Source organism: Drosophila albomicans, chromosome 2R, assembly GCF_009650485.2.
Source record: "Drosophila albomicans strain 15112-1751.03 chromosome 2R, ASM965048v2, whole genome shotgun sequence".
Classification (NCBI taxonomy): domain Eukaryota; kingdom Metazoa; phylum Arthropoda; class Insecta; order Diptera; family Drosophilidae; genus Drosophila; species Drosophila albomicans.
Window position 1 is genome coordinate 26,857,524 of NC_047631.2, and position 22,978 is coordinate 26,880,501.

The 22,978-nt window shown below is 40.5% G+C and overlaps 5 protein-coding genes across 7 annotated transcripts; 3 read left to right on the top strand and 2 right to left on the bottom strand.

The window, feature by feature from the left end:
- Positions 1-269: 269 nt before the first annotated feature.
- Positions 270-843, top strand: LOC117574874 (drosulfakinins). Its single transcript, XM_034258902.2, has one exon. The coding sequence runs from the start codon at positions 281-283 to the stop codon at positions 704-706; it is 426 nt and encodes a 141-aa protein (XP_034114793.1). The 5' UTR covers positions 270-280; the 3' UTR covers positions 707-843.
- Positions 844-8,800: 7,957 nt separating this feature from the next.
- LOC117576200 (uncharacterized) lies at positions 8,801-17,669 on the top strand. 3 transcript variants are annotated; one of them, XM_052007310.1, is made up of 8 exons: positions 8,801-9,139; positions 10,179-10,390; positions 12,485-12,848; positions 12,903-13,129; positions 14,034-14,933; positions 15,040-15,337; positions 15,514-15,806; positions 16,292-17,669. In XM_052007310.1, the coding sequence occupies exons 2-8, from the start codon at positions 10,188-10,190 to the stop codon at positions 17,268-17,270; spliced, it is 3,264 nt and encodes a 1,087-aa protein (XP_051863270.1). In that variant the 5' UTR covers positions 8,801-9,139; positions 10,179-10,187; the 3' UTR covers positions 17,271-17,669. The 3 variants fall into 3 exon arrangements, with proteins under 3 accessions (XP_051863270.1, XP_051863269.1, XP_034116683.1); XM_052007309.1 differs by lacking the exon at positions 8,801-9,139 and having other exon boundaries at positions 10,115-10,390; XM_034260792.2 differs by lacking the exon at positions 8,801-9,139 and having other exon boundaries at positions 10,115-10,390; positions 15,082-15,337.
- Positions 17,670-18,425: 756 nt separating this feature from the next.
- On the top strand, positions 18,426-19,736 carry LOC117574316 (glycine N-methyltransferase). Its single transcript, XM_034258128.2, has 4 exons — positions 18,426-18,643; positions 18,704-18,831; positions 18,903-19,159; positions 19,422-19,736. Exons 1-4 carry the CDS (start codon positions 18,426-18,428, stop codon positions 19,689-19,691), a joined length of 873 nt encoding a protein of 290 aa, XP_034114019.1. The 3' UTR covers positions 19,692-19,736.
- LOC117574409 (uncharacterized) lies at positions 19,452-20,214 on the bottom strand. Its single transcript, XM_034258246.2, has one exon. The coding sequence runs from the start codon at positions 19,946-19,948 to the stop codon at positions 19,802-19,804; it is 147 nt and encodes a 48-aa protein (XP_034114137.1). The 5' UTR covers positions 19,949-20,214; the 3' UTR covers positions 19,452-19,801.
- A 362-nt stretch (positions 20,215-20,576) lies between these two features.
- LOC117574313 (nuclear pore complex protein Nup88) lies at positions 20,577-22,911 on the bottom strand. Its single transcript, XM_034258123.2, has one exon. The coding sequence runs from the start codon at positions 22,823-22,825 to the stop codon at positions 20,687-20,689; it is 2,139 nt and encodes a 712-aa protein (XP_034114014.1). The 5' UTR covers positions 22,826-22,911; the 3' UTR covers positions 20,577-20,686.
- Positions 22,912-22,978: the final 67 nt, after the last annotated feature.

Here is a 22,978-nt window from a genome sequence, read left to right on the forward strand (position 1 = left end):
AACTGAATTCACCTTTTCTGCACCAGCGAATGTTCTTTAAATTTAATTATCACCTAAGCAGCGACCGATTTGTTTTGCTCCTGTGATAATTCAATCGCGTCAATCAAGTGTCAAGTTTTCCAACGCACCAAGGGAATTACATGTCAGATGCTTTTCAAGCAGCATCGGGAATAATAAAAAATTATAATTTTGTGGCACACAAAGGATAAGAGTTCACCTATAAAAGCAGTGCACCTTGGCTTCCACTTGGTATTCGTTCCAGAGTCAGACAACAGTAAAGATGTTGCGGTATAGAAGCCCCAGGACTTATTCGGGCGTCTTATCGCTGTTAATGTTGAGCATTTACATGCTGCTAGTTGTGCCGACTCTTGCACACACCGGGAACTTGGAATCCGGCAAGGAGGAACTGCAGTTACGAGATCTGGAGCCCAAGTTGGAGACAGAGACTGGCATGCTGAGTGAACACGGATCGGGACCATCGATTTCACGTTTTTCCAGCAACAGACGCAATCAGAGATCCTTCGGCTTCACACCAAAACTCTTCTCAATACCACGCTCCAAGTTGCCCATCGAATTGGGCATTCTTGTGGACACCGATGATGGCGAGCGTCCGAAGCGCTTTGATGACTATGGACATATGCGATTTGGTAAACGAGGTGGCGATGAGCAGTTTGATGATTACGGCCATATGCGCTTTGGACGTTAAATCTAAGCTAATTCGATCTACATATATAGAATATACGAGTATTTAGGGGTCTCGACGTAATTTGATTTTGTAAATAGTACATAACAATATATGCATACGTGTATAATCCTGCTATAACTGAATAAAACGATTTTGCATTCCACAAGTGGAAATTCACTTATTTTATTGCTTTGAAATTTAACCAGCAAAAATTTCGTAGCATACAATTAGGCGCTGCCTAAAATTACTCCACAATTTACATAGTTGCTCCTCATGCTGCTCCATATGGAACGAAAAATTATGATTATGTATGAAAATCGGTAATCCACATTCTAAATAAATTGACAATAATTTGATTAGCATGTCAAATTAGTAGTTAGATAAATTACTCATAAAGTTTTAAAATTATTTGGACAAAAAGTGTTGCCTACTCTTAGGTGGCAATTTCAGCAAGCGAATTACAGTTGGGGAGCAATAATACTGCGCGATATTCTGTTAAGAGCTAGCTGCTATGTCACTTAATAAAATATAACATTTAGCTTTCAAGTGAAGACGGCATTCGCTTTGGCGCAATATTCAAATAGTAAAGAATAAAAACTTGAATAGCAATACAATTATTATGAATTTTTGTCAATAAAATAAAAATGATTATAAATCAATATTTAACATTGTATGAACAACTTAAGCAGAATAATAAAAAAAATAAATGTTTGAATAAGAAATAATCATTTTTATGTACAATATAGAATTTATACTTTGAATGTTGGAATAGTACGCAAGAAGTCTCTCCTCTTAGTCATCACAACTTAAACTCCTTTTACAATTCACACTATTTTCCGACTTAAATTAGCTTCTAAGGCGGTTTTGCTGTGACGTGTCTAGGTTAACGAAGTCAACCAAACATTTAGCTTGTAATCTACAAATTTATTGTCGAGTGTTTAGCCATAAAAGCGTGTGCAGTGGCCCAATTACGAACACCTTGTTTTGCTATTCCACAGCCAGCATCTTTGAGTGCAACAACTAAGCCGCCGAATCAACTTGGTAAGCCGATGCAATCGACTGTCCCAATTCGGTGAAATAAGAATGAAGTAAGGAGGAGGCTGCACCAAAGACCGTCACTTAGTTCTGACAACACAGCATTCTTCTGAAAGATTGACCCAATTCGTGTACATACGCGTTGCGAACCTGTTTCCCCCATTCGGGTGGCTTCGAGCATCTCTATCGACGGCGTTCGTCCAGGCCAGACACAGGCTGGCACCAACAGCCAGAGCCAGGCATAAATTAATATGACTAGGCCACCTTGAGCTGCACACGCCTGTCTAACGGTTGCCTCAAAAAAAAATAGAGGAAAAAATATTGGTCAAATCATCTTGTACGAAAATCCAGAATGAGCACAATACAAGCACAATTTGGGCCACTTCCCACGCAGGTTTTTCCACTTTTTGTATTTTTCGGCTTTCGGCAAACGGGAACTGCAATTCGAGATCATTGGTCAAGGTGGACAGCCAAACTAGCCAAACACTGACCTACTCCAATAAGCAAACACAAAGATAAACTAGATGTAATCACATCTCTCCTAACATATGATATGCACTCGTACTCTCGACATAAAGCACCGCAAATGATGGGTATTAGTGTCTTAATTATGGGCATGAGCCAAGCCATGGGCAACGAATTTTTTGGCTAATCCCCAAGTAGCTGTCGCCATCTGTCGACGTACATCAGCTTCAGTCATCAGCCTCTAGTCATGGGCCTGCAGACAAATGATCAGATTACGAGCACTTTGCACATAACCCGCAGCAGCAGCAGTCGGCACAGCACAACAATTTCTGCTTTTGTATTGCTGCCGCAGACGCGTCGCAAACTTGCTGCCACAGCGGCGGCAGCTGACGCTTTGACCGACTCTAAGTGGACGTCGCGTCGTCGTCGTTGTTGTGGATGCCGCTTTGGACGCTGCTAAATTGCTCTTGAGCAGTTTAGTCTCGTTATTGGCTTCACGCGCTTCGGTCGCTGTTTCGGCTGCAGCTTCCAATTGCCGCCACGCGGTTGCAGCATGCTAAAAAGAAAACTCCAAATGTGTCTAAGCATAACAAGAACTTAAAGTGAGCAAACAATAAAAGAAACAAACAATAATTGGCAAACAAAATAAAAACAGAAAAGGGAAAAACTGTAATTGAAGTGAAGTCATTTACAATGCAATGTTGTGGATATTAAGCTCAGTTGAATACAAATGCAAAATAGGTAAGTCAACTTTGAGTTTTAATACACAAAATGATATACGAGTACGAGTATGAAGTTTAGACTTATATTCATTTTTACTGCGATCATTAATACTTGAAATAATAGACGAGTATGAGTACAAATTTCAGACTCTTCTTCATATTACACATACGACACGTTGCATATTTAAATCAATTATTTGCTTACATTCTTCATGCAACTAGAATGCTACGCACTTGACTAGTAGATTATTTCTAATTAGAATTAAATAATAAAACAGTGTAACAACTGTACTTGGTAGCCAGCAATAATTGCCGCTCTAATGTGTCGAAACAAACACAGATGCAATCAATCGCTTAGCGGGATTCACTCATAGCTGTTTTGCTTTGCTCCTCTCGGCAATTGAATTAAGTTCGATAAGCTGAACTCGTTCAGTTTGCAACTGGTCTATGTTGTGTGTTATTTGTGTATATGAGTGTGTGTTGCATGCCACACGGTGACTGTCCGTTTGGCCGCATTTGCTGTTCGCGCTGCCAGCAGGGATCTCTCGAGTTTTCATGCAATTATTTTCAGATTTTCTCCACAAGAAAACACGGCTGTTGGCTGCTGGCTGCTGCTAGCTGCTGGCTGCGTGACAGGTCTATGGTTTAGAAACTGGAGCATCGATGGCGATGCGCTCGCCAGTTGGCCGTTGTCGTTTTGTGAGGCAGCTGTGATAGTCGGTAGTTGCTCGACTGGCTGCCAGTTCTAAAGGTGGGTCACAGCCATAACTTCTTTTGCCTCTGCAAACGCATCTCATGCACTCATGTCGTCGTCGCACAATTGCAATCGAATAAGTAGGTAGGCAGCAGATAGACTCGTCGACATGTTTTCCATCCACGTCGAGACATTTCCAATCCAATCAAGCGTTTACAGCTACTTAACTGTTGTCTTATCGAGCTACTTATGAGAATGCGCTAATAAATCTGGCGTAATTGGACTTGGACATCTCTTCTACTTATATGACGGTTTTAATTAGTTGTTCTAACTGCTATACCAATTATTATTGTACATCATTTAATTGCCACTAGTAATCGTGTAAACTAATATTTTATCAGAATAATTTTGTTGGTCAGTTCTTTGACACAGATCAAACATTCCTCATATTTTATTGGGATTGCGAATTGTTATTGAACATCATTTAATTGACATTAGTAATAGAGTAAACTAATATTTTTTGCTAAACATTTTTGATGCTTAGTTCATTAATAATAAATACATTGTTAGGCACAACAAACATCAAACTTCCTTCATACTTTATTGACATATTATTATGGAACATTATTTAATTGGCTTTAGTAATAGAATGAACTTATATTTTTTGCCAACATTTTTGATGGTTCTTTTGGAATCAATAATTTGTTAGACACAAACTTTCTACAATTATAACTTGAAATTTCGAAATATTTCTCACTCTTCAATTCGTTGCTCAAATCTTTGCTCAATCTCAAACACAATTCTTAATCGTATAATTAACATAACAAAGCAACATTATCGCCTAAGTACGCATCGTGGGGGTGTCTCAAACTTTCCCTTCAAATGTGTTAAACGATCCACAGTCAGCGGGCAGAATTATGATTCAGATCTAACAGCACAAACCTCAACAATAACCAGAGAACAGTTACGAACTTTAAACCAACAATTCAACAATCGTAACGATCTAACAAACAATCTGATGGTGTCAATGAGCAGCTATAATTTAGCAACAACTCAAGTGCCGCCTCCAGTGGAGGAGGGAAGGAGGGAGGAAATATCAAGAAGTCTGAGCTGACCCACAAAGCATGCGCCATTTGAACTCAGCTGACCGAAATAAATGAAAGTCGAAGAAAGAAGTCGCTTAAATTGCAATAAAACATTTCAGCGCCTAATGAATTTCCATAAGTAGAAGTTCTATAGTACCGCTAACAGTTGAAATTTATGCTACCAGATGTACAAAGTAAATGTAGATATCTGCTATAAGTATAATATGTATATGTAAGTTAGTTTGTGTGCTCTTTGGGGCAATTTATGGCGCAGAGTTCATGAGCAGTCACGCTTTTTTGAGCAAATTTCTTTGTTGGATTTCATTATCTACGCCGTAATGCTCACCTTATGGGTGCATTGTTCGGCCCAGCCTAATAACTCTCTTAGCTATGGTATATACTATATACTAAATATAGTATATAGTATATTATGTGTAGTAAAGCATGAGATGTTTGTAGCTTGCAACTTGTCAATAGAGTTCTGCTCATCTCTTTGCAATTATTCAAAATTACAACTCACTTTTAACCTTTGATTCATTTTTGCTTTTCACCATTCATGTACTATTCATGAATGGATTTTGGCACACGCTTCACTGCACTCACAATGGCAATAACTTTTTTCGCGAATTGCTGCCAAAACCACACGAACTTCATTTTCTTAATATGCGCAACTCTGTCGCGACGCCGATTAAGTTGCACGAATATCAGTTGTTGTTTTTTTTTTTTTGCAGCTAACAATTTCAGCTATTGTTAAATAGTGGAAACGTGTTGAAAAAGAAGATGAAACGCTTGAAGTCGTAGTAGTAATAGTGAAATGCCGTAACGAGTAGCACAATGTGACAATTGTTGTGCCTTTGCCGAGCATTTTCAGTGACTCGTGACACAATGCGCGCATATTTCGCAGTTCGTAAACAAAAACCACCCGAAAGTAACCCAAATTTAAGTACACACATTACACCAAGTTACACTCAGAAGACTGAAGAAAGTTAGATTGCGATAAGGGGGACAATGGCCACAGTCATTAGATGCCACAACCTTACTCAATTTGATGCTATAATCATTACTTGATTGGGGTCTAATTCTTGACAAGTTAATTTTATATAATGTTGTTGCTTATGTAACTTGTAGTTGGGTTTAATTGAAAGTGAAACGGAAACTGAGAAGTGATTTTTGTTTTGGGAATGGGAATGAAGTACTAAAAATTTGTCTAATTTTTGGCAATTAGGAAAAGTGAAACGGAGAAGTAATAAAGAAGTTAATGTTCGCAGTAAAAATAATTTAACATTGAGATGTTTATTGAATAGTAAATAAAGTTTTTAAGTTATAAAATGGTTTCAAAAATATATAAAAATAAATAATAAACTCTTCTTTCTTTATATTATTTATCCATAGTCTCTTCTTTATTATATACATATAGTAAAATGCTTTGAAAAACAATTTAGAAAACTCTTCTTTTTTATATATTTCTATGTAATATATATAGCAGTATGTACATTTACCTTTTGCTTGAGTCTGTCCGCTGTGTGGAGTGCATGTCAGATACGCAATGCTAGACACAAGAGGCAAGGAATCAACCGTATCCGACTGAGTGCCGCAGGGGGGCGTAGGCTATTACGCTGCAGCCACTTCGAATGTATCTCTGTGTCTGTATGTGTATCTGCATCTTCAAGCTTGCCTGCATTCGGCGGCATAGGTGGCTTACTACAACAGTGTAATAGAGTAAAATGTATGACTAATTTCTTAAAATTGTTGCGGTTGCCAAAGCGATTAAATAAAACAAACCTAAAACAATTAAAGGCAAACAGTCAGACAGACAGAGAGACGGACAAACTAACAGAATTGGACAGAGAAAGTGATGTGATCATGGTGAGCACGATGATCATGTTATTTGTTAGATACATTACATTAGCAGCAGCAAACAACAAAATGAAACAATTGCCATTTTTACGCAGTCGAGTACAACACGAAATTGCAGCCACAAAGGCTTTAAAGTGAATAAATAAAGTATCTCGCAGATACATTTGTATGTTTGAGGCATTTTCCTCCCATTCATGCTGCATTCTATTATAGGTTTTTTATCGCCTTGGCGTTGAAAAGTAAAAGCCGCTGGAAAGTTCTAACAGTTAAATGTCGCTTGCTTTGCGTTTGAAGACAGAGAGAGAGAGAGAAAGAGAGATGAGCTATACAGGTTTTTCCTATCAGCTCGCTGGCATCTTTTTAACTGTTTCACTGGGCTAATCAAAATGAAAAGAAAAGCGGCAAAGAGACACATCTTTAGTAGCTGACGACAGTTGTAGACAGAGAGCATGTTGGCCTCAGGCGATCTGAAATAAAAGTAAGAGTTTATCACAGACACAATGGATGGCTATTAGTTGCTTGGCTGTTTGTTTTATGTAGATATACAATTTAATTAGTCGTAACTCTTGGACTGTTATCTCATGAATACTCAACGAACTACAAAACGAAAACAAAAAAACAATATGACAATTTCGATCAATTGCAAAACAAAAGCCGCAAAATTAATTATGCAAATGTTTATTTAAATACCCAATTTGAATTAAAGTTTTTACAGACCACAACAATATCACGTTCCTTGGCTGTTAAACATCTTTAATGTAGGCCCGAAATGTGCATATCATGTACCTATGAATTATATGGCATTAATAATATATACGCTAACATATGTCAATCGCCGGCTGGAGGAAAGTTTGAACTCACGATGCTTGGCTTTAAATTTGTAGCCGGTGAAAGGGACACGTGCTTGAACCATTTTAAATGTACAATATATTGATTGATACTGCGATGTATGAGAGACGAGAGCAGAGATTTGAAATGAAAGCGAAAGATTGAAAAGAAACAAATGGTATTATAAGGAAGAGAATACTATAACTTTCCGTTTTCTTTGTGGCACATGAGAAGTTATTCTTTTGTTTAAAATCAGATGTTAAGTATTACAATAAGAATTAATTAAAGATCAATAAAATCACAGATTATCTTCCAATTTCAGAGATTGGTATTCAATATTGTACCCCCAACATAACATATTTATTTATTAAACGATTTAATCTCTGCTGCAAACATGTAGTTGTAAATTACAAAAAAAGAAAAATAGTTCAACAGGATATGTCATTAATTTTCATATAAAAGATTGTCTCATCGCCCCATAAACTAATTTGAAACATGCTGCAATTATTATATAAAAGATTTTAGTTGCCATAAAGCTAAAGGGTTAGCGTTTTAATGTGCAAATTATGGGTCGAAAGGAATACAAGATGTTGTAAATTAATTTTCATAAGCATCAGCATAAGCAGAGCATTGCCCAAGGCATAAAGCACATGCAATATGAGTAGAAGTTCGCTCACTTATTCTATTAAGGTAACTATTTCCACGGTAGACCGAGCAGAGCTCAAGATAAGATTGAAAACTTGAGTTGAGTGCATTTTACGTATAATAATGCAGTCGGAAAACAAGTCCCACGAGGCAGCTCCAATTATTGTTGTTAATGCTCGGTCATTGATTTCGAAAAGTAACATTTGCACTTGCGCAAATGGTTAAACTATGGTAAAAACCGGCCATCAATGAGCCACCAAATGTGGATGTTTGGTGATCGGTGAGGCCAATCTCCGAGATATTCGAAACTTGATATTGACATTGGGCGACCAAAACTGCAGAGGGCACATTGCACAAATATACAAAAAAAAAACCAAACCTTTGCGTAAATGTTGAGCCACTCATTCGTTCATTCATTCACCTATGCAAATAGCTGCTGCAGCGGCTTCTCTAGTTGTTTGTCAAATAATGCCAAACATTGTTGGGCGCATAATGGAAGTTATATACAAAAACATTTGGCCAAGTGATTGTTGATGTTGAAAATCCGTCGCGGACTCGTTCGTCTTCATCAGCAGCAGCAGCAGCCGCAGCAGCCGCAGCAGCAACAAACCCGCTTAGCAAAAATTTTTGTTGGCCACATATGTGATATATCTATGTGCAGCTAGAGTTGAAGCTTTGCTCTGCTACCCACTTACGCCAGCGATAATATTGTTATTGTTATTGTGCACACACAAATAAAAGCACACACACATATACTCACACACACAGACACTCTCACATTGAGTTGGCAACACTGTTGGCCGTTACGTTGCTTGGCCATTTCTTTTGGCCACTTCACTTCGTGTTAAGCTAGCGCGTTGCTCGGGGGCTCTTTTTTTTTGAATTGCTCGCCTCGGTTTTGACGCTCATCGACATTTCAGCTGCGAACGAAGCGCGCAGTCGCTTTGTGGCATCCAACGAACTCAGATGCCGATCGTGAACACGTTAAGAATACTTTGAGACAGCAATCGGGGCTGCTTCTATTGCTACTGTTGCAATTGCTGTGGGTGCAACAACAATCGTATTTCAATCGTGTGTTGCCAAATCAATCAAGGCCAACTAAGCGCCTAAAGTCAGTGTCAAGGTGTGTGTTAGAAATAGTGCATGTATCTATTTAACTAGTTAGTATGTGTGTGTGTGTGTGTGGCACTTTGCTAATTACTGCAGATATCTCTGCTGTATAGTGAAAGTATCTTAAAGATACGCGGTGCCCAGAGAGTGTTAACGCGTTGTGTTTCTGTATTGTGCTGTGTTGTGCTGTGCTGTGCGTTAAGCGCAAATTGTTAACATTTTTCCAGTACAACAATTGCATTTTATGTTGCAATTTATTAGCGAAACAAGCAAAAATCAAAAACAAAAACCACCTCGATTCAATGCAGCAAACATCAACAACAATCATAGTAACTGCAGCCAAAAAGCCCATTAACAATTTGAAATACGTTTTTCCTCATGTCGAATTCCACAAACAACCACGAATATAGCAGATACTAGTAGATAGGCTTTAACCTGATTGTAATCTATTTATGTTCGCACTCGTACTTGTTATTTTAGTATCTACTATTATTATTATGTTTATGTTTATTTTGTGTTGTTGTTGTCTATTTTTTTCGTTGTCTTGCAAGCAGCTAATTAATGAGCCAACACGTTGGTTGGCCACCAAATCACGCCAGGCAAACACCTCGAAGCCGTCGTCACAACATCTCAATAGCGCTCTCTCGCTTGCGCCCACTCTACCCATCTCTTTCGCGCTCCTTCGGTCGTGCGCCCTATGCAAAGTGTTAACTCAAAGTCTCGTGCAGTGAATTTTTGTGTTGTTGCTCTCCTCGCTACTCGGTTGTGGCTTGTGTAATGGCAACAATTATTTCGCTAAAAATGTTGGAAAATTAACGTTCAATGTGCATAATTGAAATTCATTTGCCCGCTAATTGCGCACAAATTGCAGACAAACAAAAAAAAATCATAATAACAACAACTACGTGAAATACCAAAAACTTACAAAAAAGAGCGAAACAAAAGAGTACCGTGGCATGTGCCACAACAACAATCCGAAGAACAGCGACAACAACATTTAGCTGCAATTCGCAGCTTGCGGTTTTTTATCAAGTGTTTTTTGTGTGTGGCAGTTCGATGATATGGTAACCTCCTGCAAACTCGACTCCCAATCAGTTGTGGCAGTTCCCAAAATGAATTCGGTGCGCACCCGTAAACCAGCGAGCAGTAACAGCAACTCTTCCGGCTTTCGGCTACTGGACGGCGATCAGCTCGAGAACAATTCGAGTGTCAGTCGAAATTCGATATACAAACTAAAGATCGATCTTATGTTTGACGATTCCAGGTGAGTGCAAAGAACCAAAAAACAGTTCTAATTTACTAACAAGAATAAGCTAAAAGTTCTATGATTAGAACACTCTTAATAACTTGTATGTGATACAAATTCTAAAGAAGAGAACCATAAATCATAAAGAATATTTCTGACTAGAACATTTTCTTTATTAATATAAATTAACAACATTTCTGACTAGAACATTTTCTTTTTTAATAAAAATTAATATTTAATACAAGCAAATAAGTCGAGTTGTGGCAAATATAAAATAAACCAAAATCATAGCAAAAAGATATTTTATAAAAACCATTCTCTTAGTGAAAAGATTATTAAAGGAATTGAAAGTATCTCAAATCTATAATCATCCAACGCTAGATATCTTCGCTACTTAATATGCAACTCTCTATATATAATCAATAGTAAGCAGCACTAAAAATGCTCTAAATATCTTCCAATAAAAAAAAACGACATCCTAAACGCTTGCTTAGCACTTCGTTTTGCATAGGTTTTCAAAGTATCTCAACAATAAAACTTTTTATTGTCAAAAAATCCCAAGCTGACAGCAGAAGAGTAACAAACTCCAAAATAAACTTAGAATGTTTGTGTTATGCACAGCTTGTTCAACTTTCAACAGCTTCGATTTAAGCACTTTCGTTCTCGAAGCCTCAAAAGTGTCAAAGATACGCAGAGTATAGACAGAGCATTGACAGAGCTGAAGATACATAGTAGTAGATGACAGTTTAGTTGGGAAACGACATCGTAAATAGAAGACGCATCGTCGCAACGTTTCTTTTACCGTTTGACCAAAATTTCCATAAGCAACAAATGAACAGTTAGTTCATAAATGTATCCAAAAGATACAACAGATAGATAGAGAGAGACAGATCAAATGATGGATCGATAGATACATAGAGTGAGTGAGAGAGAGGGAAGGCGCGAGAGTCATTGAGTCGAGTAACACTTGCTGCGATGATTAAATATTCAACGATATTGTGTGACACACATTCGCCTAGTGAACTAATTGATTAAAAAAGAAAACTTTTGCTTCTCTCCCCCCCTCATCCGACCAACCACTTGACACAGCTTCATTCATATTCAAAATACTTGATCGCCGCAACGTTCTCCCTCCCAAAAATAGACGCAGATACATTTCCGATTTGATGTCAACTAGCGGTAAACGGAATAGCTTCTATTGGGAACACACAGCGAATGCGACACTCTTCTTCTCTTCAGATCTCTCAGAGACCTGTTGACAATCTAGCAGACACCACATTCGCCACATGTGCCATTTGTTAATAATCATTTGAGCCTCATTCGACGGCTCCCTTCCGCATTTACAGGATGTTTGTTGTTGCTGCTTTTGCTGCTGCTGTTTCTAATCAACAGTCACTTGCCAATTCATAGGCATTGGCTTATGTTACTTAGTGCATAGATATTTGTAAATGTGTGTGAGTGTGAGAGTGTTAGTGTTAGTGTGTGCATGCATATACATGCTAAAATTAGTTGGCGCAACTTTCACAAAAAAATAGTCAGCCAAGTTTTGTCGTAGAGAACCACTTAAACAATTTAACTACCTGAGAAGAGAATCGCTTGGCTGCAATTTCGAGTAGCTTTCCAATGATTTGGCAAACCACTTAAATCATTACCAATTGCAAAATAATTTGGCTAACATAAAAACATACAAAATGTTCACAGCAACGCTTTAGAACTAACTGTGGAATAATTCTTGCAAATTAAAAGAAATTAGCTAGCATAATAAAATAATATAATAAAAGATGATTTACTTTATTACAATTTATATAATATTTAAAAATCCAAAATATGAATGTAATAAAATACTATCAGCATGGGTTAATTATCGCTTCACTTTACATAATTTTCACTTAACTGTGTTTAGTACAACAATTTACATATTTCTCGCTTAATAATCACTTGCAAAAATTACTGTTGCTCCACGTAACGTCTTTTGGCCTAAGTATCAATTTTATCGGTTTAATAGTTTATTTTAGGGTTTATTAATTTCATTATTTCATTTATTATTCAATTTAATAATTTTTTAATTATTAATTTTTCTCATTTATTGACTTTACTTTCTTGCCTTGGCAGATCAATGCGCAGCAACCGCCTCGACGATCCACGAGGATCGCATCGCACGCGTTCCATCATCATGTATGGACGTAGTGAGCTGGCCAGCACCTCGGGTGACAATCCGCGTTCGTTGAGCAGCTTCCTCCAGGAGTCCAGCGAGTCAGCCAAGGTGCTGGCCGAGGCGGCTAAGAACGATGTGCAGCGCATTAGCAACAGCGTGCAAGCTCAGATCGAACAGTTGTTCACCGACGTGGCCAAGGATGCCACCAACAGTTTCGATGTCACCTGTTTGGGCTGTCTGCCGCTCAAGGATAAGGTGACCAGTCTGCAAGGTTTGCAGGAGCCGCTGCGTCAACTCTATCTCGACGAGATGACCAAGAAGGTAAGCCAAAAGTTCTAATATTATTAACTCTGCTAATATTGAAAATGTTGACAGAAATTAAAGTCGGGTTATTTGGACATATGTGCTACGGGTTTGCGCATTAAGCTTAGCGCCAAGCTCAATGAGGAGGAGAATGATTCCAGCATTACGCCATTTCACAACATTGCCGTGTGGTCAGCGGTCAAGTTTGTCATTTCGGATTCAGATGGCGGCGCTGCATTTTTGCCACTAATCACAGATCCCGATAACATCGATAAGACGGCGTTATTTCAGCCATTGAGGTAAGTGTTTGATACTTAACAGTACATTAAAGATAACTGCATGTTTTCATTGGTAAATGCTAATTTCAATGCTATAAACTTGAACGCTTAAAATGCGCACTTGGCAAAACTGCATAAATTTGTTTGCAATGTTTGAGTGCTTGTTATTCAATGATCAACCTTTGTTGGTAAATGCAAAACGAAGGCCACTAATTATAGGATTTTCTTTAAGCCCCTAACTTATAAATTCCGTAGTAAATTTGGTTGTAAATTGGTAGTAAATTAGTACAAACGTGTATTCAAGTTAACAGCATTTTTAGCATAACTGCAAAAATGTATTAATTAAAGTTAACACATTTCAGGCCGTCTCTTAAAAAATTGTAGTTATATGATGCAAAGTCACTTCTCCAAAGTAGACAAAGTTTTCTAGCATTAGACACAAATAATACAGCCATCAAGCTGAAGGCCTTTGCAGCCATTGCTCTACCAATTTATTTATTTAGTATTTATTTTAATTATAGTTAACCTTTTTAAATAAATAAATACAGTCATACGCATTGATATTCCTTTCATTCCCTATTAAGCATAAAATTAGAAAATAAATCTAAATTAAACTAAAATATAAAAGACATTTTTGAAGTCTTATCTGAAAAATATTTTAAGTAGGGAATCCCCAAACACGTCTTTAGTTTCATAAGCCAACTTTCTTATTATAAATTTAATTTAATAATAAATAATCTTAGCAAATTTAGTTTTTCTTTTTAAATATACAAATTTAAGTGCTTGAAAAGTCGAACAGTGACCTAAAATTGGTCAACTTAGGTCATTCTCTTGATTGTGCTATACTAATTAGATAATTAAATAATTCGCCTCTCAATGTTCTATATTAATACTCTTAATTCTCTTAAATCTCTGCCCCTCTTAGCGCCATTGAGCAGCTGGCTGTGGAGCAGAGCGAGCACATGCATGCGCCCATCTTTGCGGTGGTCATGCGCTCGGCCAGTGCACCCAAGATACTCGAGTGTCATGGCTTCATCTGCAAGAGCACCGAGGATGCCATCGTCATTGCGGCCACGCTCTACCAGAGCCTGATGGCGCATGTGAGCACCAATTCGCATCGCAGCACCAAGCGACGCACGCCACGTCAACAGAACGGTGTGAGCTGCATCAGCATTGCCAGCAGCTCGGCGCTGACCAGTTCCAACTATTTGTCACGCTCCCAGGTGGCGCCCAGTTTGAATGGCAGACGCAGCTCGTTCCGCAGCAGCAGCGCCGGAACTGGCAGCCAAATGGGAATGGGCTCGGCGACTCCTTCGAGATCCACACGCAAGAAGCGCGTGTCGAGCAGTTCGCTCAGCTCCAACAGCAATGTGATCAACGAGGCGGCGGAGATTGAAACCTCCACGGAGGAGCGCAAACGCAAATCACACAAAACGAAGCGAGCGCCGCCAGTTCCAGCTCCCAATGTGCTCGGTGGCTACAGCAAGGGAGCAGCATCCAGCTCCGGACGCAGCAATAATATCGTGTGCAACAATGGGCATGTGAATCGATTGCATCATCATGGCCAGAAGAAGCCAACGACGCCCACAATGCCGCTGGCCATGCCGCTGCCCATGGCCAATGGCAATGCGAATGCACGCAAGATCAGCGATCTGGTTGGCGCTGTGGGCGCTGTGAGTGCAGCCGGAGATGGTGATATACTGACACGTGTGGCCATTCCAAGATCGGGAAGTTTCCTCAACACCGGCGGACTGACGCGCTACAAATCTCGAGCGGCACGACGCACCAACTCGGGCAAACTGGGAGGCGGCGGTGGCGGAGGAGGGTGAGTAGACATACTAACGCATTAGGGTCAGCTAGCTGTGTATTTATTTACTATGTGGCTGACCCGAGATTGGGTTTAACATTGTTCTACAATTTTTGGTGAAAAGGTTTGGTTTGGTTGATTGGCATCGTTTGAATTGTGCTTCTAGTTCCCCACTTGGTTTCAGTGAATTGTTTAATGAATTTCGACTGCACGAGAATCTGCATTCGTTGGACGACATTCTGTATGCCATCATCGATGCCGATGGCATGTCCTTCAACGATCTGAAGCCCATCTACAAGGAGTTTCTGCTCAAGCTTGCTGTCACGCTGACACAGGACGAACTCTTTCAGCGCTCGAAGAACATTATGCGACGACAGAAGAAAAAGAAACAGAAGCGCAAATCAAGTTTGAATGGCTCACAGGTAAGCAATATACATATATGCTGGTGAATATTCCGTCTGTCTGTCTGTCTGCATGCTTAAACACTTTAAACTCGGCAACTATAGAAGTTAATGCCATCAAATTTACAGTCAACAATCTTCTATTCTTACTCATTAATGCAGCTTTCTTAAATCTCTATCTTCACTCTACTTTACAGAAGAAACCGAAGAGCATCTTCTTTGGCACCAAGAGCCTGAAGAAGGTTTTTCAACTCGGTCAGTTTCGCAGCTGCCGCGGCAAGCTGACAAAGCCCACGCATGCCAAGGATTCCTCGGCCACCATGGAGAGCTCCGGCAAGCGGCGACTGACGCCACCCATCATCATTGGCCCACCGACGAGCCAAAGCCATCAGCAGCAGCAACGCAATCGAGCGGCCACAAGTGGCTCCGATGTCTCCGTGGTGCGCAATGAACATGCTCTTCAAGGCATTCATCGCAACAGCAGCAGCGGGTAAGCAAAATATATGTTAGAGAGCTAACTACACAGAGAGAAAATATGGAGAAGTTTTGAATGTAAGCAATAAAATTTATAGACAAAAATAGACTATTTTTAGTTGAATTACCAACATATAATTTCTTTTTGGGTAATAGAGTAGTAATTTTTTTTCATTTTCTATTTAATTTCAATATTATTTTGCTTATAAACTTTTTCATTTTCATTTAATAATAGAGCTAAAATTTATCTTTTTATAAACATATTTTTTAACTTTATTTAAAAGCTAGCTTAAATTGTAAATGAAGCTTAAACACTTCCTTGAAAAGCCCTCAAAATTTTGTTTAGATTTAATAACTCTATCAGAAAGAATTTAAGGATGATGAGTTTTCACTTCAATTGTATTTAGTCTCCGTGTTAACGTAGCAAATTGTAGTCAAACTTTACTCTCTGTATTTAAATAGTGTACTATGATCAAAACTAATCCACCTCTTCCTCTGCAGCTACGTCTCTTGCTCGGAGTGCAGCTACGACTCGGAGTCGTGCACTTGTGCCTCGGCAGATCGCTGCTACTGCAGTCTGCGCACCGAGCATCTGAACCACAAGTTGCGCCAGAAGAACGAACGCAACATGGCCATGGCCAATGCAAGGAAGCCAGCTGGCAATGCAGCCGCAACAGCAGCGACAGCAGGAGCTGGCAATCGCCATTCGCTGATATCGTGCAAGTCGGATGAGAAGTGCTACTGCTCCATGGTGGAGGAGGAGCCCAACAGCACACTGGAGCACGACTCGGCCAATTCGCACTCGGACACAACAACCTGGTGTGACACCGACAGCTGTGTGAGTGCCAGCAAATGCTACTGCAAGCGCACACATCGACGCCAGCGGGTGAATGCTGCGCCTGTGAGTGAGGATTCTCTGAATCAACAGCATAGATCGCGAGCCAGCTCAAGGAAGCCCAAGCCGAGCGAGAAACTGGGACTCGACTACGAGCTCTTCACCATTGGCGGCAACAGCAAGCCGGTGCAGCCGCATGAGGCGCTCAGCGTGAAGAAGAGCGTGGAGGCTGCCGCCGTGTTTGCGGACATGAAACTCAGCCAGACGACGGACATCAAGAGCCTGTGCCCACCGCTGATGCCGTCTGGTCATGGCCAGAAGCAGAGCATGCGTCAGAGCAACGCCAGCTGCCATTCGAATGGCTCCTCACGCCGTTCACTCTATCGCACACGTGAATCGATCAGCACTGATCGCCTGGGCCATGGCAATGGTAATGTGAATGCCATGATGATGCCTGCGCTGCATTTGAGCTCGAGTGGTGCATCGCACAAGTCGTGCAGTGCCGATGATCTGCTCATCAATATCAAGGCTCTGGAGAAGGCCGCCTCCATTCGCAGCAGTGTGAGCAGAAGCCGCATGGCCAGCTATCAATCGATGCGTGCCGTGAGCGCTTCTCTCGAGGATTCGCTGGGGTATTTGCCATAGAATTTCAATAGAATACTCAAATCCCATAGTGCTTAAGTCAACATACTATACTTCTAACTAATATCTATTCAAGCATAAATACTCCTAATCTACTTTATTCTAACATACTATATAAATCTTAGACATCGCGGCTTATGTTTCTCAAGTCAATTGAGACAGACTTAATTAAACAGCTTCAATTGCCTTGCGAAACGTAATCATCATTTAAAAATAATATTTTTATTATATTGTCGTACTTATAGCGAACTCGTGACATTAGCATTAAGGCTTGAAACTCTTCGATAAGCAAACAGACGAGGTGCAATACGAAAACCATTATAAACAAACAATATACGATCCTAGTTTCCAACGCAGTGCAATATTTACTAAGCTTATTAACAAATAAAACGATCTTATATACTATGCAAAAATATACTTACTGATTACTTTTTTATAGAGGTGGGTTTTACTGAAAAAAAAACTAGCATAAATCCCTCAAAAAGGGAAAAACTTTTTAAAGGTAAACAATTATTTGAAATATTCATGGCTCACTTTCAGATATGTAATCCCTAGACTCAATTGGTATTATAATATGTACATATATGAGTTCAATAAATAAAATATTAAACCACCCAGATTAGGAAATCGAGGTATGGAAGTACTTCGATCATAAAATTCTGCATCTCATTTTTACACTAAGGGATTCAATTAGTTTTCTTATATAATAATAAAATCAAATATATCTAGTGCGATTTAAGATCAAATGATCTATCTACGTGCAAAGGATTGTGACGAAAGCAAAGTGGAATGACAACTTGTTGTTGCCGAATGATTATACACATTATTATTTTGGGCACGTCTAATCAAATTCTAATCACGATGAGGTCAGTGTCAGGTCACAACAACAACAACAGCCACATCGAAAAAGCGAAACGTGTACAATTTGCAGCAGATGTTGGCGCTAGGCGTCGTATGCTTTAGCTGAAGCCCCCGCTGTCCCAGGTCAAAATAGACGGGAGAGTGATAAGATTACGCTTGAGTATGTGTGAGTCTGTGTGTGTGTTGCCCAGCTGTTGGGGAATGAGTCAAAATGGGAAGTGGATGCGAAACGAAAAATTATTCGAATTGGATCTGCTGCCGAGTGCTAAAGTGCCAAAGTGACATAGAGCCTGTGAAATGACCACCTCATCCGCCGATAGTGTTTTTGTGACCCGTTCCGAGGGTATCTCAGCCGAAGGAGTGAGGGATCAGTATGCCGATGGCAAGGCTGCTAAGGTCTGGGAGATCTTCATCGGGGACAAAAACTCGCGCACGGACAACTACAAGAATTTCCTGGTCGAGTTGCTGCGCCAAAAGGGCTGCAAGCGCATCCTGGATGTGGCATGTGGCACGGGGTAAGCATTAAACACATGATCTCACATTTTGTCAGTGAAATCATGGACCATCCTTTGCAGAGTCGACTCCATAATGCTGCTGGAGGAAGGCTTTGAAGTGACCTCTGTGGATGCGTCCGACAAGATGTTGAAATATGCACTTAAGGAGCGCTGGAATCGCCGCAAGGAAAGCGCCTTTGACCAATGGAGTAAGTTATTAACATAAATAAAGAAGTTTTTTACAGGTGTGACTAATCCTTGTTTCCTCTCCCCCTTATAGCCATTGAGGAGGCCAACTGGCTGTCGCTGTATGATGACATACAGGAAGAGATCGGCACCGGTTTCGATGCCGTCATTTGCCTGGGCAACTCCTTTGCCCATTTGATGGATGCCTCTGGGGATCAGCGTGAGCACAAGCAGGCCATCAAGAACTTTGAAAAGTGCCTCAAGCCAGGCGGCATTCTGCTCATCGATCATCGCAACTATGATAACATCCTGGAAACTGGAGCAACACCTGCCAAGAGCATCTATTACAACGTAAGTTGAAAGTCATCGCTTCCAGAATAGTATGAGATTATTCACATTAATTAAAAACAATTGAACGACACTTCCCATTGACTTACGAGTAGAAACAACAAGTCATCATCAAAGCACTGATAACAAAAAGCAAATTGCTTTCATTTACAAAATCTCACAACATCTCTAATCTTCGATTCTGGCACAAGCGTAAAACTATTCCCATGACTTGCAGAATCCAAAATTAAATGTTTGTTTGTTTGTTTTTTTCAACTTTTTTTAGACGAGTCATACGGCGGACATCAAAACATCCGTTCTGTTCTATTGCGGCAAACCAGCTTTGGTCTCCATGGACTATCAGATCGAAGGCAATAAGCTGGCCAGCGAATTCCGTCTCTCCTATTATCCCCACGAACTGAAGCGTTTCACAGAGATCCTGAATGAGATCTTCGGCAGCCAGGCCAAGCACAAGCTGTATGGTGACTTCAAGGAAATGACTGTGGTCCAGAATCCCGCATTCTATATACATTTGATTGAGAAGCCTAGAGTTTAAGTTTCCACTATTGCACAATATACAATTATTATTATTTTAGAGAAACATCTCGATTTATCATTTATTATTCACATTTTATATATAGTATTTCCGTTTGCTCTCGTGTCGCATTACGTCAGCAACATATATTTGCTGATAATGGCACTAAAGCACAGTGTCACCATCAGAGCCTCAATCACAAACGGAGACTTGGTCTTAATGAAGTGGGACAATCGCGTGCACAACAAAATTAATCGGAAGAGCAGTAATGAAGCCATTTTGGACAGCTGCTGCTGAACGCGACGACATCGAGACTTCACTTAATTTTACTTCAAAACTGTAGACAGACCCCGACAGAAAGTGACTGAAACGCAAAAAACGATTTCAAAACTTGCCTACATAAGCATTTACTTAACACGACTCATTAGATATGTGAATAAATGAATCGATTGCGACCACACAAAACACATGAGTTCAATGGCTACGAAAGGTACTAAAGTGTCTATATAACGCATGTCTATACTATATTACACTAGTACTATAAGGAAGGCGAAGCATAGACTCTCAAGGCAGCCAGAAAGAAGTAAAAACAATGCATTTAAAATACACAAGGTTCCTAGGTTCCTAAAAGTGAAAGCATTTATAAGTTCTATCAAGTTAGGAAGCAGACATCTTATATGCATATCATTACAATAAAAAAAACACTAATTAAAAAGATAATCCTGCTTAGCTTCACAGTTTCAGGGTATTCAAATGACAAAACCTCAATTCAATTAAGCTTGTTTTTTGTTTATTCCGCACAATTATCGTCATATTTCGTACTTGTTGACAGCGGATTTCTATGTATAGCTCGATTTAAGTTTTGCAAGCTCAGCCAAAAAGATTATGAAAACAAACACAATCGTATAATATTTTTCGTTTCAGTTTCGACAACATGAATTAAACATAGATTTTAATTATTTGTGTTATAAAGAATCAATACATACGATACACATTTTTTTTATGTTTTCGGCACATTATGTGCCCACAATCTTATTCATTCGCTTGATATCGGCAATTTGACGATCAATTTCGCTGGACAACTGAGTTAAGACATCGGTTATGGTGCGTTGCTGTTTCTCGGGCAGCTCATACGTACTGCTCTTGCCGCTCTCCTGCGACTTGCCAATATGATAGCGCTGTTTGTTCGACGTCTTTTTGGCTGTATCCAAGGCAGCTGCCAGGCTCTTGGTGGCCTTATTGATGCGTGCCACCTCAAGCGTAAATTCACGTTCCGCCACCACATTGTTGGGCAGCGTAGTGTTGGCCTCCTGCATTAGCTTCTGGCAACGGCGTACAAGAAGCTCCTGATTGTCGCTGATCTCCTCGAAACGTTCGGCCAGTTTGTGAGCACGCTCACTGATAATTTCGCGCTCATGCTCCAGACTCTTTATCTCATCCAGCTGCTGTTTCTTCTGCAGCTTAATGCAATTGATGCGCTTGGCGAATTCAGCGCGCACCAGCTCATGGCGCTTAAGATATTGGGAACGCAACACTTCAATGGATTGATTAAGCAACTCGTAGCGCTCGTGAGCCGATGATGCATTCAATTTGTTGGCCAATATGGGCTGACTGACGCTGCGCTGCAGCAATCCCTTAATGGTATCCACAAACGATGGACCCATGCCCTGTTGCTCCAGGACAGCATCCGTGACTTTGCGCAAAGTCTGATCCTTGGGTGTCATGAGCAATTGGGCATCGATGACCAGCTTGAGACTGATCACCTGGCCGCTGCTCAGCAACAACACAAGTCCGGCGGGCATCTGCAGCAATGCAATGCCAAAGACGGCATTAATGCGATCACTTGAATCAAACTTGGTGCACAATATGTATTCGGCGCTTGAGGCCGACGCCAAAGCCAGTTGATTGTCTGCGGCCTCACTGTCCAGGAAACGTTGCAACTCGGCTATAAAGTTGACAGTGATAATATGCAATCCCGCATTATGGTAGGCAAAATAACGCATCTCGTTGATAAGATCACGCTTCAAGTACATTGGACAGTTATAAGTCTCGCTGGTTCCATTGGCCGCGCTCGAGGAAAGGCCCAATTCTAGCTCAACCGTCTCCGTGACATGGAGTGTCCACTCGGAGGGTTCAATAAGCAAGCCATCGTCCACTTCGTTCAAATAGTGCTCTGTGGTCTCAGCCTCCAATAGCAACGCATGATGCAGCTTGCCAGTTGACTCGGCAATGATTACAGTTGGTGGCAATGATGGTATAATCAATAGAGCACACGATTCCAGACCGTAGTTGGCACTAGTTTGGGGTGATATGGTTATAGGTCCTTGCAGGCGTGTCACCTCCGAATCGATGCCGGCTAGCAAAATGTAGATGTTGCCATTCTCTCGCAATATGACAATGGGCCACTCGACTCTTTCCTTCTTGGCTTTTGCGGCCGCGAGTGTTTTGTTGCTTTGGTTCAAGCTGTTTGTGGTGGTTGAGAGTACGTTGCTGGCTTCATTGCGTGACTTGACAGCTGGCGCAATATCAAAATCAACTGAGAGTTCACCAAAGTCCGAGAGCGAAGTATTTGCACCCGTTTTCACTGTATGCGGTCCAACTTTCCACACATGACGTAGCTTGGTGTGATTGTACACACGAATAGTGTTGTTTGAGAACAGCACAAGAAGCGTGGAGTCCGAGACGGAATCCGGATGCCAACGCACTTGGCGAACTTCCAGTTGCGGATTGTTTTGAAACAACAAGGCATCTAAACTGTATGTGCGACACGTGATTTTCGCCTTGCCATCCATAAAGTTACCATTGGGCCCACTGCGGCGAGGCACCTCCAATATGGAGACGCCTTGTGGTCCACTCAACGCCACCAGGGAGCCTTCATTGGAGACCACAACACGATCGACGTACAGGCCAACAGTGTTCGATGGTATTAGCGTCTGATAGCTGACGAGTTGTTTGCCGGCACTCTTTGATTCCGGTTGCAGTTGCGCGACGCGCCAATTTGTCACCAACAAGCAGGATTCATTTGAGTCCCAAGCGTAGAGCAGATCATCCTTACAGTCGAGTAGATTTTGCGTTTGCGGCACAATTGGCAGGCCATTGCGTATTTTCGTAAATAATTCGGTTTTATTTAATTCCAAGACATCTGTCAGCGCCATAGCGGTAGCGATGGAGTCACATCGACGTGCCACTATCGATACTAATGATATATCGATGTTTTTGGAATTGTTTATTTCTTGGGCAGTATTCGATATTTTCTTTGCACCAATAAATGTATTTGAATTGTACATATTATTTAATTATTTAAAACA

Coding starts and splice junctions, on each gene's coding strand:
- LOC117574874 (XM_034258902.2), top strand. CDS start 281: ATGTTGCGGTATAGAAGCCCCAGGACTTATTCGGGCGTCTTATCGCTG.
- LOC117576200 (XM_052007310.1), top strand. CDS start 10,188: ATGGTAACCTCCTGCAAACTCGACTCCCAATCAGTTGTGGCAGTTCCC. Junction 12,849..12,902: donor TCGACGAGATGACCAAGAAG/GTAAGCCAAAAG, acceptor AAATGTTGACAG/AAATTAAAGTCGGGTTATTT. Junction 15,807..16,291: donor CATCGCAACAGCAGCAGCGG/GTAAGCAAAATA, acceptor CTTCCTCTGCAG/CTACGTCTCTTGCTCGGAGT.
- LOC117574316 (XM_034258128.2), top strand. CDS start 18,426: ATGACCACCTCATCCGCCGATAGTGTTTTTGTGACCCGTTCCGAGGGT. Junction 18,644..18,703: donor GATGTGGCATGTGGCACGGG/GTAAGCATTAAA, acceptor CATCCTTTGCAG/AGTCGACTCCATAATGCTGC. Junction 18,832..18,902: donor AAGCGCCTTTGACCAATGGA/GTAAGTTATTAA, acceptor TCCCCCTTATAG/CCATTGAGGAGGCCAACTGG.
- LOC117574409 (XM_034258246.2), bottom strand. CDS start 19,948: ATGGCTTCATTACTGCTCTTCCGATTAATTTTGTTGTGCACGCGATTG.
- LOC117574313 (XM_034258123.2), bottom strand. CDS start 22,825: ATGGCGCTGACAGATGTCTTGGAATTAAATAAAACCGAATTATTTACG.